This window comes from Macaca thibetana, chromosome 4 (assembly GCF_024542745.1).
Source record: "Macaca thibetana thibetana isolate TM-01 chromosome 4, ASM2454274v1, whole genome shotgun sequence".
NCBI lineage: Eukaryota > Metazoa > Chordata > Mammalia > Primates > Cercopithecidae > Macaca > Macaca thibetana.
Window position 1 is genome coordinate 139,474,385 of NC_065581.1, and position 16,348 is coordinate 139,490,732.

Here is a 16,348-nt window from a genome sequence, read left to right on the forward strand (position 1 = left end):
CTCCAGCCTGGGCGACAGAGCGAGACTCCGTCTCAAAAAAAAAAAAAAAAAATTAAAGAGGTACTGTCTATTATTAAATAGAATAATTAAGATCCTAGGCTGAAGATGTGCAATGGTACTACTCCCTTAGGAGCCATATTTCAGTAGGCAATGCCCCTATTTGTTTGGCCACCCATTTAGACACTTCTGGCAGCAAAATTTGGAAACTACTTCAGGGCCCATGCTGTGGTGCTATCTTCAGTGGCTTGAGGTTGGGGAAGGGCTGCCTGGACCAGATTCTAACGGCTGTAGGAGTCCAGGGGAATCTACTTGCATAAACCCCCAGGGATTTTGTGTCTGGTTTAGCTCCCTAGTAATTTCCTTTTTTTTTTTTTTTTTCATATGAGCCCCAAGGGCTAGTTTCCCTCTGTACTGTTAGGACCTACTGCTCCACCTCTTCCCATCACTGAAGGTTTTTAAAATTTTTTACTGCTGGTTTTTATAGAGAAACAGACACAGTAGAGCAAAAGGACAGTAAAAATCAGATCATCTGTATAAGTTAATCAATTCCCTGAGCTTTCTTAACTCTTTCTCTTTTTTCCTGGGGAGCTTCCCTCTCTTTTTTAACAATAAATCCTGCATTCTAAGGCAAAAATAATCAGGACTGAAGTTAATCTACATTTCAGGGAAAAAGCAAATTGGTATTACTCCCTTTTCACAGCATGCGAAGGTGGTTACTACTCTACTTGACCCAAACCTCTCTCTGTGCAGGACTGAGGGAGGAAATGAGTCAGGGAGACTGCCTTTCCTAGAAGTTAAATGAAGACAAACATAACTCTCCTTAGTTATACCCAGAAGAAAACATTATTCTCTTACTGATAGTCGGATACACTTCTTTCAGAAAAATGCCTTTCTTCTTCCATAATTTCATTAAGAACATGCACTGCTTTTTAGAAAAATAAGCCAAACAAATACTATTTTAACATGATGGCTTCCTTTTCTCCTTTAATCTTTATATGTTCAACTTTTCCCCTCATTGACTTTATTCTTTTCATTTCTTCTCATTTTTCTCATTTTCTTCAGTGCACAAATCTTCCACCTTCGAAACCACGTCTACACAATCCCGCAATCATGCCAATGCCCTCATTTTTAAGCTACATTTAACTCTCAACACCCCCTTTTTCCTGGCAAACAAAGAAATGTCTTACGATGGCAAGGCATCTTTGATCTTCATGTGAGAAATGTCATTGTAGAGCGCAATGGAAACCACCTCTTCCATGGGGCAGATGAGACCATACTCCTCACACCCATTTTCAATAACCAGAGGATCAGACTTATGAGGGTCAAACATGATGTTGTTAGGAGTCACAATCATGACACCGCCAACCACACCCTGCAGGAGAAAGCAACAGGACAGAATCACTTCAGGCAGAAATGCTTTCGGCAACTACCACAGAGCTTTAACTAACTCAGATGGCCACTCCATGGACTTTGTGAACCACAGTATCCTATGTGACAATTACATCCCCTCTGTGAGGACCAGAAAAACAGGCTGAAGAAAGGCAATGCTGGATGGTGAGGCAGAGAAAACAGATGTGGCTCACTGAGGCAACCAACTGAGCCTGATTCTATCACAGTTGCTGCAACAGCACAGCTGGTTCTCACATATACGTCTCAGATTTCCCAGATCCTGGTTCTCACATACACATCTCAGATTTCCTAGATTTTCTAGTTCTCTGTCTACAAAATGGGAGGGGCTGTCCAAGTGCTTTCCCGATCGAGAATACGGGGCTTTACAATTCACTCTGCAAGTCTTCCCCATGTGTCTAACAAGTGCATGGTTCTGTGCTAAGGGAGCAGCTGTTTCTGAGTCATAGTGCCAAAGAATAGTCCCGATATTTTTCTTTAAAATATTTAGAAAGCCCACATCCAACAAAAGTCAACATAAATAGGAATATGAAACTTTTGTAGCCAGAGTGAATACAGCTGAACTATGGAGATTAAAAGCAAAAAGTCATAGCTTGGTGAAGTCTTAAAAGTCTGAAGCTTGCTCAAATTATAAAAGAGACCTTAATGGCCATAGGGATATTATCTACTATGAACAGCAGGATACAGATAACTTTCTTTGGGCAAATACTTTATTTTGGTACTTTTAATGAGTTTAGTGATTATCTTAGTAAAAATGTTGTAGATCCAGCAATCCCATTACTAGGTATATATCCAAAGAAAACGAAATCATATCTCAAAGAGGTATCTGCACTTGCATGTTTATTTGCAGCATTATTCATAATAGCCAAGATATGAAAACAACCCAAGCATCCATCAATAGATGAATAAAGAAAATGTGCTATATATACACAAATTATTCAGCCATAAAAAAAGAACGAAATCCTGTCATTTGCAACAACATGGATGAAACTGGAGAACATTATGTTAAATGAAATAAGCCAAACACACAAAGATAAATACTGCATGATGTCACTCATATGTGCAATCTAAAGAAGCTGATCTCATAGAAATAGAGAGTAGAATGGTAATGACTAAGAGGTACGGGTGGGCCAGGTGCGGTGGCTCGGGCCTGTAATCCTAACACTTTGGGAGGCCAAGGCAGTTGGATCACCTGAGGTCAGGAGTTTGAGACCAGCCTGGCCAAAATGGTGAAACCCCATCTCTACTAAAATTACGAAATTAGCCGGACATGGTGGCACATACCTGTAGTCCCAGCTACTCAGGCTGCAGTGAGTAGAGATGGTGCCATTGCACTCCAGCCTGGGTGACAAGAGCAAAACTCTATCTCACCAAAAAAAAAAAAAAAAAAAAAAGAGGTGTAGGTGTTTAGGGGAAAGAGAAGGATGGGGGAGATATTGGTCAAAGGATATATACTTACAGTTAGAAAGGAGGAATAATAAATTCTCTAGAATAGGCAAATACAGAAAGACAGAAAGTAGGTAAGTGATTGCCTCACAGAGATGGGGGTAGCAGGGAGGGGAAATAATAGGGTGGGAGAGTGTGAAATGGGGAATAACTACTAATGGTTATGGAGTTTCTTTTTGGGTAATAAAAATGTTTTAAAATGGATTGTGGTGATGGTTGCACAACTATGTGAACAAACTAAAAACCACTGGATTTTACACTGTAATTGGGTGAACTGTATGTTATGTGAATCACATCTCAATAAAGCTGTCTTTAAAAAAAGTTTATTTATGTCAAGCATTATTTATTCTTGTTTGCCAACTTTATAAATGCACATCGGTAACATATTTTTCCTATTATCTAAAACTCATATGAAGTCTCCTATGACCACAGGAATTCACTGGTTATCAAGATAGTCCCTTCTCCAGAGGCTCACTAAAAGCTGAATTTGTTCTCTGTGAAAACAAACAAAAAAAAAACACCCAGAAAACAATCAACCAACAACCAAAAAACTAAAAACAGGATACAGCAGATATTAATACTAATATCACCAACAGCAAATACAGGTTGAGAGCTTACTATTTTCTAGATTAGGTGCTAAATTCTTTACATAAATTATCACTTTTCATTACAACACTCTTATTAATTTTTTTATTGTTCCTATTTTACGCATGAGAAAAACGGAAGCTTAAGACATGTAAATACCTTGCTCCTGGTCTCAGAGTTAGTGGGTGGTAGAGTTAGAATTTAAATTCAGTGAGTCTGACTCCAGTGTTTGCTGTTATATGTGTATTATACTATCTCCCTAACAATTCATAGGCCCAAACTAAAAGAAAAGAAACAATGAATCCAAGGTCGCAAAGAATCACATTTCCACTCTGTGATAACATTTACCTCAATAAGCAAAATGGCCAGGCATCCAATAGAGGAAAACTAATAGATGCTTGTCAAATCTAAAGTTGACACGCTGGGTAAGATCTTTTAATGTAGCCTCTGTTCCAGTAACTTGTAACCTTTAGTTTTTCATAGATTTCAAGGAAAGAAAACAAATTACATTGCTATATACCTTTCCATCGGTGAAGTATCGACAATTCATTTTTAAAAATTTCACCACACCTGGCTCGTCTTCTTCAGAAGTAGATGATAAGACTCTTTCAATGGGTTTTAAGGCCTTTCGTGCTAAGTCAGCATCCTTGTGAAAGCAAAAAATTTCAAAATCAAATAAAAGCACTTTTTCAAACAAATTATGTGGGTAGATCAAGCCCCATAAATTCCCTGTGACTATACTATTTCTATTTACGTGGAACATTAAACAGGCAAACATCCTTTGTCCTTCAAAAATATCACAAATGTAATAACAGATATCCAAATCAAACTAATTTTTTTTTTTTTTTTTTAAGCAAAGGCATATGTATGAACCCATAAAACTTGCTCATGAAATGTCTTTAGAAACTAACCTCACTGGGCTGGGGGGGGTGGCTCACGCCTGTAATCCCAGCACTTTGGGAAGTCGGGGTGGGCGGATCACCTGAGGTCAGGAGTTTGAGACCGGCCTGAGTAATACGGTGAAACCCTGTCTCTACTAAAAATACAAAAATTAGCTGGGCATAGTGACGGGTGCCTGTAATCCCAGCTACTTGGGAAGTTGAGGCAGGAGAAACGCTTGAACCCAAGAGGCGGAGACTGCAGTAAGCCAAGACCGTGCCATTGCACTACAGCAGTCTGGGTGACAGAGAGAGACTCTGTCTCACACACACACAACAACAACAACAACAACAACAAAAACACTAACCTAAATGAAAAAATTCATATTAGACTTGTGATTCAATTTATTTTTTTTTTAAAAAGGATGAATACAAGTAAACTATCCATGTCATTGGAAATTTAACTTCATACTTTTACACAAGACATGCATTTTTGCCTTTTTAAACTTTTTTTTATTTTTTTTATTTTTTTGAGACAGGGTCTCACTTTGTCACCCAGGCTAGAGTGCAGTGGTATGATCATGGCTCACCACAGCCTCAACCTCCCAGGCTCAAGAGATCCTCCCACTCCTGAGTAGGTGGGACTACAAGTGTGAGTCACCATGTCTGGCTAATTTTTAAAATATTTTGTAGAGACAGAGTCTCACTATATTTCCCAGGCTGGTCTCAAACTCCTGGGCTCAGACAATCCTTCTGCCTTGTCCTCCCAGAGTGCTGGGATTACAGGCGTGAGCCACTGTGTCTGGCCGTCTTTGCCTTTGACACCTTAAATGTGAATAAGTTTCCCTTGGAGATGATGCATGCTCCAATTACCTAATCTCAACCATCTAGGGAGAATTTCAGATATAATCTTGTGAAAATTAACATGTTCAATTCTACAACTCACAAAAAGTCTCTTTAATAAAAATGAACTTCAGTGCATGAAGTACATAATATACATACAGGCAGTTTATCATATTCTGCATCTGATGATGAAGGAGAGACAGTAGCACCAGGACTGGATGATGATAGCCTTAAGGTACTGGAAGGAGAGTTGGCATCTGGCACAAAAAGGACCTGAGAATGGGAGAGGAGATGGGTGAGTACCCGGAACCAGGCAAACCACTAGCGAGTGTTTAGAGAAGTTATTCTCTGCACAGTATCATGTTCAGTGCATGATTATGACCTCAGTTGCTTTCAAGAAACTCATAAGCGACTTAGGGTGTCTTAGACTAATCCATGAAATGATACTCAGCATATGAATGTGTGTAGTACAAAGGGTACAGAACATGCCTATAGACACTGCAAGAACTCAAAAAGGGGGAGCAAGGCCAGGCACAATGACTCATACCTGTACTCCCAGCACTTTGGGAGGCCAAGGTGGGCAGATCACCTGAGGTCAAGAGTTTGAGACCAGCCTGACCAACATGGTGAAACCTCGTCTCTACTAAAAATACAAAAAAATTAGCTGGGCATGGTGGCATGTCCCTGTAGTCCCAGCTATTCGGTGGGGCTGAGGCAGAAGAATAGCTGGAACCCAGAACCAAGATCGTGCCACTGCACTCCAGCCTGGGCTACAGAGGGAGACTCCACCTCAAACAAACAAACAAAAAAAAAAAAAAAAAGAAAAAAACGAAAAAGGCAAAAAAGGGAGAGGAAGGTGGGTAAGTATTCTGGGCAGGCCAAGTGAAGCAAGTGGGTCCAAGTGAAGCCTTGAAGAATAAGTAGAAATTGGATAGGAGAGAGGGGAGAGCCCTCCAGGATGGGGGACTAATAGTATAAGGGAAATGAACAGAGAGAAGCATGGCTTCTAAACTTAATATCTGTGCCAGGTAGAAATGGAACAAACCCAGTTTGCTAACTCCAAGCAGGCTCTGAGTTCTAAAGTAGTATGGTCCTTATATGATAAATTAGATAAGATAATATCAATACAATGACCCCAGCATTTTCTCTTCCATCAGCGTCTGGGTTATGTAAAACTAAAAATCGACCCACCACCCCCCTCCCCCACCAAATTATACAGAATAGCAACCTTCTGCAAAATATTCTGCTTCTCAAAACATTATTACAATCCTGACATTCAATACTCTTTTAATGAGACATGCTACATTGTGGCATGTATCAAATATTATCTTTTGCTGTTTGTTTTTGAGACGGAGTTTCACTCTTGTCACCCAGGCTGGAGTGCAGTGGTTCGATCTCAGCTCACTGCAACCACCACCTCCTGCATTCAAGAGATTCTCCTGCCTCAGCCTCCCGAGTAGCTGGGATTACAGGCGCCCATCACCAAGCTTGGCTACTGGCTAATTTTTGTATTTTTAGTAGAGACGGGGTTTCACCATGTTGGTCAGGCTGTCCTTGAACTCCTGACCTCAACTGATCTGCCTACCTTGACTTCCAAAGTGCTGGGATCAGAGGGATGAGCTACTGTGCCCAGCCAAATATAATCTTAAAACGATGACCTTTAATATTATAAAACAGAATTCAGAGCTAATCATGTAACAACTGATTACTGATCAATATTGGTATTCACTGTCTCCTATCTTTCAAGTCATTTAAACCTCAGTTCGATCCAGAAAATATTTGAGACAACAATAAAAAACACATTAAAATAAAAGTGGGAAAATCAAAGTCAAGGAGATATAAGATGAGGATTGATTACTACTAAAAATATACGCACCAAAACTAGTAACCACTCATTAAGAAGTGGGCCATAAAAGTGACTCTAAGTTGCCATATAATTAATGCAAAGAGACGACATCATTAGTTAGCAGAATTCAATTTCCATGAGATAAAAATGAAGAAGTTTCTCAGAAGTACAAATACTCTCCTATAGAATCTCATACAAAGGAGCATCCTAGACTGAACCATTTGTCCTCTATGATGCACTAATAGTAAATACAATAACCAGTTTTGGAGTATTGCTTTTTACAGCATCTTCAATATGGGTCAATGGCAAAAGTTTATAGTTCTGTAAAGAGTAATTTACAAAGGACTAAAATTTTGTGGTCTTGGTATACAGCTCTTATTTATCTTATATTATACAGCTAAACTAGAGTAATGAATGGATGGCGTTTTTCCCAAGCAATTCTCCACTAATATTAACTTTTTTTGCATCTGAACTCTTAAAAAAAGTATTAGGTAACAGAAATTGTGATTCAATCGTCTGAACATTCCAAATGTCGAATCTAAGGAGTAATTCCTAAGCGTAAACAGTTGGCTGCACTGTAGAGAGAGGTGGGCAGCAGCCAGAACATGTGCTACCTCAACACGGAAGTGAGCCTGGATCATGGGCAGGGGTGAAAGTCTCCTATTGCCTTCAGAAAATAATTTTGGGTTTGCTCCCAACACATATGCAAATCAGGATTTGAGGTCTTAAAGTTCTTAACCATACAGCAATGCAGTCATTTTAGCCTAGAAAAAAAATTTTAAGCTTGTGTAGCCAAGGAATCCTGTGAATATGAAAATATCACAAAGTTGAGCTGGGTGCAGTGGCTCACGTCTGTAATCCCAGCTACTTGGGAGGCTGAGGTGGGAGGATTGCTTGAGCCCAGGGGATAGAGGCTGCAGTGACCCATGATGGTGTCACTGCACTCCAGCCTGGGCAACAGAGCAAGACCTGGTCTCAAAAAATAAACAAATAAAAATAAAGGAGAGAAAATATTGAACCAAAGCACATTATCATTTATGATAATACTATGACAAACAATAGTGAGACACTGAAAATGGCAATAAAAGATAAATGCAGAACTTCTAGAGTTATATACAATAAGAGTATAATTACCTGGCCTGGAACAATAGTATGTGTGAAAAGTTTATTTAGTTCCACCAATTTATTGGGAGTGATGTTAAATTTCAGTGCTATGGAGTTTAGGGTGTCCTGGTTTCCAGCCTAGAATAATCAAACAAGTAAGAATCAATACATAAAGCAAAAAAATCAATTTTGATAGATACTATTAATTTATCTGCAATATGAATAAATAATAAAGTAATAGTTCCATCAAGATAGACTACAAAAAAAAGAGTGAATACGTTGTCAATTCTTAATAAAATCATTTTAAAGCAAAGTCTTAAATGCAATTCATTTCTGGGCTTCCTCATTTTCAAATTTCACTGTCCACTAATAGATTTCTAATTTTACTTTGGTGCAACTTAGGCATATGAAATAAAGGTCTATGAGCTATAATGAAGACTACAACAAGAAAAAAATACAATGTACACACAGTCCCCACCCTCAGAGGAAGTGGGGCTACTTTCTTTCTTGTAATTTTCTGTCTATTTGCATGACTTTTCTGTATACTATAAACTGCTGGTTTGTATGGCAAAGCTGGCAAAATGTTTTCTCCTGGGTTCAGCACACTGCTTGATACATGGAGGGTACTCAAAAAGTTGATGAATGAATACTGTGAAAACAAGGAAATCAGAAAGAAATTCAGATTAGCTACCAATAATTGTTCACTGTCATTAAAACCACAATTTTCTATGGTCAAATTAGTGTTATTCTCTAAATCTATGAAACTTGTGACATATGTCCCAGGTGTACACTTTTCTTTCCTTCTGTAGTAGAGGAGGAACAGGAATAGAGGGTAGTGAGGAGATGAGAAACTTTACAGGAAAACAGCTCTACCCAGAAAAAAAGTTGGCTCCCTGAGGTCACGTCAACATCCCAGGACAAACTCCCTGACCAGAGTTGCCAGATAGACTTGCTAGTGGGAGGTCACTCTGATGAATGTCACTGAGAGGTTCCCATTGATAGCCCTGGGTCAAGACCGGTATAAGTTCTTCGTAAGCAGAACTGGCTCCACCAGGTGAGCCTTGAATTATGTGGAGATGTGAGAAGGCTGAAGGAAGATGTGGACTGGTGAAAGGGTAGAGACGTAGGAGGAGAATTAAACCCATCGCTGCCTTCAGTATCAAAGGTCCAACTACTAGATGAACTGTCTCAGACTAAACAAAGCTTACGGTTACAGATTACATTGAAACAGCCTCAAAGCATTTCTAGAACAAGTTAGGATACATTATATGTAGTATGTATAATTTTTTAAATCACTAAAGTAACAACATAGGCCCCTACTTCTACCCTAGGCAAAACTATCTCCACTAAAAACAAAGTTAAAAAATATTTTTAATACTGTATTATATATTTGTATACTACATTCATATTTTTATGAGTAAGCTTATAAAACATACACTGTATAGGGGGATCAGAGAGTGAGAAAAACTTTAACAATCTGCAGTTATTAAAGATAAGATATATATGTAGAATTAGGGCACAGCCCCCGAGAGGGATGTTGGTATCATTAAATGACTGAAACTAAATCAGAATGCTTGATCATCCATAGCCCAGGAGTAATAAAAGCAATCGGGTAAGTGCTAGCAGATTCTTTAAACACAAATTTATATGAGTTACCTTTTATTTCCAATGGCAAGCACAAAGATAACTTGCCAAATAAAACTAATCTCCATAACATAAAACAAAGAGGTAGGCATACCTGCATTATTGATTTGATCACTTGTTAATATTTAATTAATTTGGAGGGGTTTTTTTCTTTTTCTTTTTTTTTAACTGTCACTACATTGTTCAGTATATACTGTAGGAAGTAACTACTAGCAAAAGCACCTCTCCATTCTTTGGAGGGGCATGTGAATAAAGGTGCTAGACAAATACATACAGATCCTAATGATTATGGCTTTAGAAGTAATATTGTTATTAATAATAAATAATTGAGTCCAATACTTCTTGAGTGCCTATTTTGAGGTAAGGCACTATTCTAGGTGTTATGAGGACCAACAGTATATTTTAGACAACGGTAATATAAAATATAATTATCCCAAATCCTTTCTAAAAATGACTATGCTTAAAAACTTTAGAAAGATGCCTAGAGATGCTCACAGGGCATTGAGCATGAAAGCCTGTGACAGAGATCTTCAGTGTGGCTCTACAGAGGCTTGCAGATTTACTATTCCAAAAGAAACACTAGCAAAGAATTAGATCTTGCTGCCTGTCTTATATAGGGTCTGGCATTGCTTACAAATAGTGACTATAAAATAAGTACACATTAGGAAAATACAACCAGGCAATGGCAACAGCACTTAATTTCTTCTTAGAAGTCAAAGAGAACACTCCTCAAGAGTGCTATTTAATAGTGAATTAAAATAGATCTACAACTGAGTGCCCACTTTGTGCCAAGCCTAGGATACATAAGATCCAACAACTCCCGGCCTCCAGGAGCTTATGATGCAGTCACAGAGATGAGCACATGGCACACAGTGTGGAGCTGTAGTAATGAACACACAGCTAGCATTGTTCATCTACTGCTCTACAGTAGGGAATTCCTGCAAGCTACGAGGAATATAATGCTGAACAAAGAGAGGTCTAATCTCTCTTCATGGATGTATAAATTAAAACATGAGATACAGATTAAAATAACAATATGCTAATGAATCAATAATGTCAAACTGAGATAAATTATGTTAAGCAACATGATTCTATGAGAATGTTAAAAAAGGGATCTGGCCTAGACTGGTGGGCAAAATCACAGAAGGTAGTAACAAACATGAAGAGTAAGGGGATGAAGATGTCAAGAATTAAGTTCTAGCCTGCATAAATGTAGGAATGATGGAGTCACTGTTTCCTGAAAGAGGACCAAGCATGGAGGACTAGGTGGATATGTTGAGTAGCCAAGTAAGTACATAGCTTTGGAACTTAGAAAGAATGTCTGGGTTGATGACCTAAAAGTGGTAGTCCCTGTTATATCAAAGATAATTCAAGTCATCAGCTTGTTTGGAGGTTCTAACAGGGCAACACAGTTACTGGAATACCCATGACCCAAGAAATGTCCTCCTCTATTGGGGAAGGTCATCCTCTTCATTCAAGCTCCATAGGGATGCACATGGAGTGGTGGAGGAAGAAAGGGATTCCTGCCTAGTCAGCCAGATCAGCCTAAGCAATGCTGGTGATCAACAGGGTGATGGATGTTGCAGGCAGATCATCCTCACATTCTCAAGTCACTGGTTTATTTGAGATTGACCCGGGAGAAAATATAGAGGAAAAAGAAATGACCTAAAACTGGTCTTAAGAAGCTTCACTGTTTAATGGGTACACAAGAGGAATGCAGCCAAGGGGCAGGATGTGTGAGGGAAAACCATTATATAAATCTAATGCTATTAACAAACATTTATACCACCTTGGTTATACTTACAGTGTATTCCATAGTCCCATGGGGCTTCTGAACCACCATCTTCTTCTCTTTTTTATCATGTGTTTTGTTTTGATTGTCATCTGAAGAATAAATTGTATGTAAATAAATAATTTCATTTTCAGGGACTGAAGACAGGGTAAAACTACCATGTATAAAAACCCACTTTCAAATCAACTGACAAAAAGACATTAATAGGAAAATGGACTCGGCACAAATAGATCACACTCATAAAAGCACACTATTCATCCTGAATAAATGATTAACATTAACTATAATTAAATAATATAAATAAAAACCATGAGGTAATGTTTATAGTTACTAATGGTTTAAATGATAATGTATAATGATTATGAAGTTAGAGTAAAACCAGTGGAGTTACTATATAAATGATGCCTAATGTAAATGAGTACAGTCCTTTTAGAAAGTGATTTGGTAATATGTAACAATAGCCATAGAAAGGTTCATTCTGACTTAGTAATCCTTCTCTTAGGAATTTATCCTAATGACAAATTCAAAAGAAGAAAAAGGCTATATATCAGCATATGGTCACTGTAATGCTATTTATAACAATGAAAACAAAAAGAATACGTCCAACAACATACTAAGTTGGACCATGGATTTTACTTTTTTTGGGGGGGGTTTTTTGGTTTTTTTTTTTTTTTGAGACAGAGTCTCACTCTGTCACCCAGACTGGAGCACAGTGGCATGATCTCGGCTCACTGCAACGTCTGTCTCCCAGGTTCAAGCAATTCTTCTGCCTCAGCCTCCCGAGTAGCTGGGATTACAGGTGTGCGCCACCACGTCTGGCTAATTTTTGGATTTTTAGTAGAGACAGGGTTTCACCATGTTGGCCAGGCTTGTCTCGAACTCCTGACCTCAGGTGATCTGCCTGCCTCAGCCTTCTGAAGTGCTGGGATTACAGGTGTCAGCCACCGCACCCAGTCAGATTTTGCTGTTTTTATAGGTCAAAAATGGCCAACCATTGGCACCTGCATATGATTCAACCTAACTGTCAGGGTTAAATATATCCTGATATACTAATTCAGATATCAGAAACCCCAGATCCATACTGCAATAGATAAAAATGTGACAAAAAGAATATAAAATTGAATTAACCATGAAAAGATGCTCCAACCTGTATGTGATCAGAAAAATGCAAATGAAAACAATGTATCATTTTACACCTACTAGCCTGGTAAAATCAGAAAGCTGTATAATTCCAATGTTGATGGAAATGCGAACACTACAAGGAATGTAAACTGTTCAGTCATTCCAGAGAATTAAGTATATATAGCTCATATGACCTAGGAATTTAATTCACAGATAAGTATCCTCTCCCAACAGGTATATACTTTATATACACCATAAGGGACCCGCTGGAGGATGTTCATCACAGTATTATCTATGGCAGTGAGGAGATAGAGGGTAAATAAAGCATGGTAGGTAAGCTCTGGGAATCCAGAGCAATTAGATTCCAGCAATTAGAAATAACAAGCCATAAATATACACCGAAAGTGTCAACAGGTTAACATAAAGAAAAACTGAATGGGATGTTAGTATCCATCTGTTTTAACATATATCACAGATGGACACACACACAAAAAAACCACACAAATAATTTTCAGAAGTACATAAAAATAAAAACTTATACACATTGAACACAATAGAATAGTGTCGAGTTGGGGAAGAAATGGCAGTGCAGAATGAGAATAAAAGAGAATGAATGATAAATGACAAGAAGCCGAGCTTGGATCAGTAATGATAAACCATGATCTGAGAAGGGTGATTAACTCAGCCCTCTATATCTGAGGTCCTACAAGCACACATACACACACACGGAAATGTCTCAATGATATCATCTCATCTATATCACAAACATGGGGGTCCTAGATGAAAACTGAGGGGTGACATAGAAACATGAACATAGTTAATTCACATAGGATTTATCTGACTTTTAAATATTTCCTCTATATTATTTAAAAATTAAAGCCAAGAGGAAAAAATAAAACTTAAATAGATGCTTCCATTACAGTCCTGTTCTAGTCATCTATATCTTCAAATCAGAACTATTCATGGAACCAAAGAGACCCTGAACATTCCTCTAGACTATAAGAAACGATCTCCAAACCTACAGGCAACCACATCTAAATTACTTCAGGAAGACAGGACTATTGACCATGTTTTTAGATCTCCAGACAAGGAGATTCCAAAGTGCAATCACCATATTTTACAAATCTTAGGAAGGAAAAAATGTAAAAACTGGTTTGCTTAAGTCTTGGTAGGTAAGCAATAAAACATTAAGAATACTCGTCTTTCTTTCCTTCTAAAGAATCTGAAAAATCTTAATTGTTTGCTTTTGCTTTGTTTACATGGAAGATGAATGCCCCAGGTTAATTCTTCCCCATAGTTTCTTTTGGGATTAGGTTAAGTGTTGTTCATTCCTTTTAATATCTCAGCTCCATTTTCTTTGTTGCATACTTCTGCCCTTCTTGCTGTCATCATAAACAGCTGTCACTTAAGGTCTTCGTGCTATCAGAATAGTTTCTTTATATCATTTTGTAGGTAGCTTCCTATTTCTAGAGCCCACAATATGCTTCCTTCTTCCCATGTCTGGCAGCTTCTGGCCAACGCCCTTCCATAAGCTGTAGCTAGATATCTCTGGTCCCAGTGGGCAGCGCTACTAAAAGCCACCAAATTGTGACAGTTTACATACTGCACAGCTACAAAAGAAAAACGCATGTTGGCTAAGCCTTGCAGGATAAACTTAACAATGTACACCTGAGTTAGTGCAAAAATTAAATTACCTTCCATTGCCACAGGTGGGTAGGCTAGAAAAATGTCAAGCATGTAGTATTACTAAAGGAAAAAAAAAAAAAAGCCTTCCCATCAGAGTCTAAGATGTTGAGATCATGGAGGTAAAGACCATGATGTACCCATCCTTAAATGTCTTATGTCTTTTTTTTTTTTTTTTTTTTTGAGACAGGGTCTCACTCTGTCACCTAGGCTGGGGTGCAGTGGCACTAACATGACTCACTGCAACCTCCACCTCTAAGACTCAAGCAATTCTCCCACCTCAGCTTCCCGAGTGGCTGGGACTATAGGCTCATGCCACCACACCAGGTTAATTTTTGCATTGTTTTGGAGAGATGGGGTTTCACCATGTTGCTCAGGCTATTCTCAAATTCCTGCGCTCAAGTGATCTGCCCACCTTGGCCTCCCAAAGTGGTGGGATTACAGGTGGGAACCACTACACCTGGCCTTGCCTTGTATATATGGTTGAATAAACCTTTCAGTACAGATGAATAAGGCTGATAAGTTTGATTGTGAGGCAACACTTTTCACTGATGTAACATCACACCAGGCAAATCATGTGCACCTGCCAGAGCCACAAGGCAAATACTATGTTTTACAGTTGGCTCAATAGAGAAGCAAAGAGGATCTAATTTAACTGCCTTTATATCATTATAGCTCAAGGCAAGGTTTCATATTGCTTCTGAAATAATTGTTTTGCAGTGAGTTGAAAAGATGGTAAACTATGTGTCTCCATGAGTGAAGTCCTGTGTGTCTGGGAACTGGGTTCTGCAGCACGTAGTCCACAAAGCACTGAAGGGGCTTCTGGCCCTGGTGAGATCTAGTACGAGGCATGAGCTGCCATGGGAAAGGACCACTCCATTGTGCTTTAGGATGGTGCTCCAACCCTAGCGTTTTAGGTAAGGATCCACGCCCATCCCGAAGGGTGCAACTGTCTTCCAATGACACTGACCTTTCCCGCTTCAGGCCTCCTCACAGACCTTTCTACCTATCCAAATTCTGACCCTCCTCCTGTGTACAAGAACCTGAGGCAAATGACATAAAAGTATCTACTGCCAAGGGGAAAGTTGGCCAAGTATCCCTCGGAAGCCATTTACAGCAAAGCAACTGAACCTCGTTCCTGCCCACCTCTGAAATAAAGTCTTCAAAGCAGGTTTTCTCCAGTCCAATAAGGAGTACCTGTAACAAAACTGACAAAAACCCTACAGAAATAAAATACAGGCCCTTCAGCCTAGCCCATTTCTTTCTGCATAAATCCTGGAGGTAGGAGCTGGAATGGGGAGGAAGAATGGGGTACCTGTGTTTACCTCAACCCAAGTGGATCTTGGTGCCCTGTTCATAAGTCCTGCCACCCCCCTTGTCACCCCATAAAAGGGCCTGGAGTGTCCAGAACACAAGACTCTAAGCTCCTGCATCTGAGACGATCCCCAATACAAGTTTACAGAAGGAAGACTCCTCTTTCTCCATGCACTGGGGCTAAAAGAAGATGCTACCTAGCAGTATGCCTGGGGCCTGGAGGGGCGTGACAGCCAGATGTGAAGGTATCCCTTGGAGTGGGGATACTGAAGTCTTGGATGAGGCTATGACATCAAGAGAATAAATTTTAAGAGGAGGCCTGAAGTTTGAGAACAGAATCTAAGGAAGGCTTGATTTAAGGATTGAAAAAAATATGGCTGATATAAAGGGGGAAAAGCAATTACAGGGATGGGAAAATGAATGCAATGTCACAGAGGCCATGGAAAAAAAGAAGGTGGTGTTGACACTGTGAAATGCTGAACAGAGGTCCAGAGATGGAAACCTGGAAATGGATGAGTGGAATTCACAGAGAGGTTCTGAAAGTAAAGGGAGCTCAAGACAGATGCTGTCAACATCATCAGTAGAGTAGGGGTAAGGTCATCTGCTAAAATGTAGTGCAGTGAGGGTATGATTGAGGGAGTAAGAGTAATGAGATTTGGAAGAGTTACTATGGCAAAAATGAGG

At 39.1% G+C, this 16,348-nt stretch overlaps 2 protein-coding genes across 12 annotated transcripts in view; both read right to left on the minus strand.

Annotated features, from left to right (window-relative positions):
- Window positions 1-16,348, minus strand: part of HINT3 (histidine triad nucleotide binding protein 3) — a 124,863-nt gene that overhangs the window by 94,642 nt on the left and 13,873 nt on the right. The window lies entirely within an intron of this gene.
- The window catches only part of NCOA7 (nuclear receptor coactivator 7), a 159,565-nt gene that overhangs the window by 47,184 nt on the left and 96,033 nt on the right, over window positions 1-16,348 (minus strand). For all 11 annotated transcript variants that reach the window (XM_050788676.1, XM_050788677.1, XM_050788682.1 and 8 more), the window contains 5 exons: window positions 11,558-11,637; window positions 8,140-8,247; window positions 5,319-5,432; window positions 3,959-4,084; window positions 1,188-1,372 (listed from right to left, as the gene is read on the minus strand). In XM_050788676.1, the coding sequence (XP_050644633.1) occupies window positions 1,188-1,372; window positions 3,959-4,084; window positions 5,319-5,432; window positions 8,140-8,247; window positions 11,558-11,637 (613 nt within the window). The remainder of the gene's footprint in view (window positions 1-1,187; window positions 1,373-3,958; window positions 4,085-5,318; window positions 5,433-8,139; window positions 8,248-11,557; window positions 11,638-16,348) is intronic.